At 37.9% G+C, this 3,938-nt stretch overlaps 1 protein-coding gene across 1 annotated transcript in view; it reads right to left on the bottom strand.

Moving 5' to 3' along the window:
• Window positions 1-3,938, bottom strand: part of Clhc1 (clathrin heavy chain linker domain containing 1) — a gene marked incomplete in the record, with an annotated part of 97,359 nt that overhangs the window by 9,801 nt on the left and 83,620 nt on the right. Inside the window, 1 exon segment of the mRNA XM_005385783.2 lies at window positions 3,048-3,250. Coding sequence (XP_005385840.2) covers window positions 3,048-3,250 — 203 coding nt within the window.

The following is a 3,938-nucleotide window of genomic DNA, read 5'->3' as shown; positions in this document are numbered from 1 at the left end:
TGAAAAAAGTTCAACATCACTGGTCATTCAAAAGTTACAGATCAACACTGAGACACCATCTCACTCCAGAAAGAATGGCTATTATCAAGAAATCAACCAAAAACAAATGCTGGCAGGGCTGTGGGAAACTCTGCTCCAATGTTGGTGGGAGTGTATAGATTGGTGCAGCCACTGTGGAAATCAGTGTGGAGATTCCTCAAAACACTAAAATTAGAGGTTCCATTTGACCCAGCTTTTTGCCTTGTTGGTATCTTCTAGAAACAATTAGAAGCAGCATATCTCAGCAATATATGTATACCCATGTTTTTAGCAGCAGTTTGTAATAGCTAAATCTTACAGACAGCTCAAATGCCCATCAACCAATGAATGTGTAAAGGTTTTTTTTATACAATGGAGTACTAATCTACCATAAAGAAGGATAAGCTTAAAACATGTCTCAGTAAATGGATGCAACTTGAGACCATTTCAATTTTTAATATTCTCACATGTATATAGTGTATTTTCCAGAGGCTACTGGACACAAAATATCTGAACAGACTGAATGCAAAAGCAGTGTGTGCCATTAATCTTATTAAGCCAGACACTATAGAGATTTGTAAAACTGTAAAACAAAGCCACCCTTTTTCACTAAATTGTTTGATTTTGGAAAACAGTTATTCTGTCATAAAATATTTTATTCATGATAATATGCCATGGGTTTATTATTGTTACTTTAAATGAGTTGGTAAGTATTTTTTAATTTTCCTTTTTAATTTCTTCTTTTCTCTGTTTTATTTGTTTTGTTTTCTTGAGACAAGATCTTGCCCTGTAGTCAGGATGACCTTGAACTCAACATCCTCCTGTCTTAAGCTCCCAAAAACTTGAATTAAAGACAGGCAACACGGGGCTGGGGATTTAGCTCAGCGGCAAAAGCGCCTGCCTGGCAAGCGCAAGGTCGTGAGTTCGGTTCCCGGTACCAGAGAAAAACCAAAAAAAAAAAAGACAGGCAACACACCTGGCCATGTTTTAATTTCTAACAGAATAAATATAATAGATATACCTCACATAAATTAATGCTTTTTGAGACCATTAATGCTTTTTAATAGCAAGGGAAAGCTAAGACCAGAAAATCTGGAGACTCTGGCCAGACAAAGTAAATCAGTTTCCAGACAGATGCTTGGTTCTACACAGCTGGTTAGTGATAAGGGGATGGCAAGTGAACAAATCATTTCAGATGTTCTTCCAGATTTTATTAAGGAGAAAAATAAAAATCTTTACTTCTAAAGGAGATTATTCTTTTGAAGCAAAATATTTTAAAGATTTTAGGGGTTTTTACAGTTTTAAAAAATTGTAAATGTAAAACCAATGGTTTAAATCTGAGAGAAAATATTTTTAGTACTGTATTACCAAACTGAATCTGTATCCCAAGGTCAAAACTGATACCCTGAGAAGCTGTGGTTGCTTCTCATTAAAAAGTAAAATAAGCATAGGCTTTCTTTCTCTCCCCCTCTCTCTCTCTCTTTCGAGACAGGGTTTCAATATGCAGTTCAGGCTGGCCTCGACCTTACTTTGTATGCCAGGCTGGCCTCAAACTCTCAGCAATCCTCCTGCCCCAGCCTCCTGAGTGCACCACCACACCCAGTGCAAAGTGCTTTTTAAAAATATTGTTTCTATCTTTTAATTTTTGTTCAAGTTATTATCATTTTCATCTTATAATCAATTCTGAGAATAATTTTCAAGGCCTAAAAGACAGGAAAGTTACATCTCAAGTTACTAAAATATATATTTATTTCAGAGTATAACAGAGTTAGAGTAACATAATAATATGATAGTGAGTCAATCATGTTTCCTTGCACTTTTTTTTTTTTGGGTACTGGGAATCGAACTCAGGTCCTTCCACTTGCCAGGCATGCACTTGTGCCACTGAGCTATAACCCAAGCTTCCGTGCACTTACATGAGGCAAATTTTGCAATCAAGAAACTTCACATTTCACTCAATAAAAACTCCAAGGATAATTAAAACCTATGTTTCATGTCTAAACACTAATAAAATTATTTCATATTTTTTAATCTACAAAGTAAAGATTGTAACACAACCTACTTCAAAGAGTCAGCATAAGGACTAAATGACACAATGCTTATGAATAGCATAGCTATTAGCTGTTATTACAATATTATGGTCAGGTATGTTGTTATTAATGAAGGAATTAGTAACTTTAAAAACTGTATCAATTTTAAGTGAAGGACAATACATTATTTGAAGAATTATCAGATTCACCAGGCATAAATCTCCTTTCTCTTGGAAAATGTGACTTAAAATTGCTACGTTCAGTTTCATTTTGTAACTTCTTAGATCAAGGATATACATACAGCCTGGAAATCAAGATTGGTATAAACATGGGAAATGGTGAGATGCTAGGACTCCCTATACAATGAGGTTACTTCTGAATTAATTCATAGGAAGAGATCTATTCATTCAACTAGGGTGACCCTAATGTCTAATTTATTCAGACAATTACACAATTACAATGTAGGTGCTTAAGAATCCTGAAATGAACATTATTTCACTAATTCATCATTTCTAATGTTTACAACATATTCCAGTTTAGTGTGTCCAACTTGTGTTCTACCTTTTTTTGCTTTTATGCCCGCTTTTTGAGTGAAGTGGACTTTTCTTGGGCTACAAATAAAATATATAATATAAAGTATATAAGTAACAAAATCTTTTTTATTTTAAAATATTTTCTTACAACAATTTTAAAAATAGGGAGGAAAAAGGCAGGTTGCAGGTTGGACATTCCCAAAGCACAGACAGGTATATCCACTAAATTTATCTTTAAGGCTATATATTTCTAGTACTGTCCAGTTACTAAACGCATAATGAGAAAATGCATAATGAATCTGAATGTTTGCCATGAAAGTCAATTACCTGCATCCTATTTTCATAAAAAATTACAAAGGAAATCTGCGTATCAGTATGTCTAAAATAGATTTCTGCTATTATGAGTAATCTTACAGTTTAAGTCCAGAATTTGGCTCTATAAAAACAAGTAGACTATTTCACTTACCTGAAGTAAATTCCTTGAACTGCTGCATGTATTCCATAGCCTCATGAATCTGACCCTGTTTACACAGGCAAAGAAGAGCTTTCTTATGCATACTACACTTGCTGTAGATAATTTGAGCTAAAGCCAAGCACTTGGCTTTGTTGAAAGTATCTTGTTCCCCATAATCACTCATCACATCCCCAGCCTCCTCAGAAAATGTTATCCTAAAGCAAGAAGATCAATAAGGCACACATTACAGAACTCTCAATGAGCGGCTAAAACTAAAATATTTGAAAATTCAATAAAGTAGGACTAGATTTCTATAGCCTATAAGAATTGCAAGTCAAGCCCGCGCCCCGCGCCGAGTAAGCAAGTGCTCCGGGAGCCGCTGGCCCCGTGGTTCGAGTCCGTGCTTTGCTCACACCGCCATGGTTCCCAGCTGAAACTCGCGGAGGCAGCTGGGTATTTCACATCTCTTCCTGAGGGCACAACGGGCAACCCAGGACTCCGGCCACTATTAAAGACTGAGTCTCTGCCCTCCTTGCACCCACGGCAGAGAGGAGGGCCTCACTCAGAAGCAATAGGGACTTCTGTGCCTGGGGGCGGGGCGTGTAGCCTCTCCCAGCACTCGTGGGCCCTGTGCCCAGGGAGCGAGTGCTCCGGGAGCTGCTGGTCCTGGGGTTCGAGTCTGTGCTTTACTTTCGCCCCGACCCCTTAGCAGGTCGAAGGTAGCAGTCCATGACTGCTACCCATCCAGCCTGAATCTGGATCCTGTATGTGTCCTGAACTGACTAGAGACACAGAATCAGGTGGTTCACAAACTGTAGACCCTGCAGTTTGTGTATGGATTTTGCCTGTACCCTGAAATGCCTGGGGACATAAGTCCACTGGACTAGGATTGTCACACCAGTG

Source organism: Chinchilla lanigera, unplaced genomic scaffold (genome assembly GCF_000276665.1).
Source record: "Chinchilla lanigera isolate Chin_1 unplaced genomic scaffold, ChiLan1.0 scaffold00023, whole genome shotgun sequence".
NCBI lineage: Eukaryota > Metazoa > Chordata > Mammalia > Rodentia > Chinchillidae > Chinchilla > Chinchilla lanigera.
The sequence above is the reverse complement of the archived record's forward strand: the minus strand, read 5'-3'. Positions and strand labels throughout refer to the sequence as shown.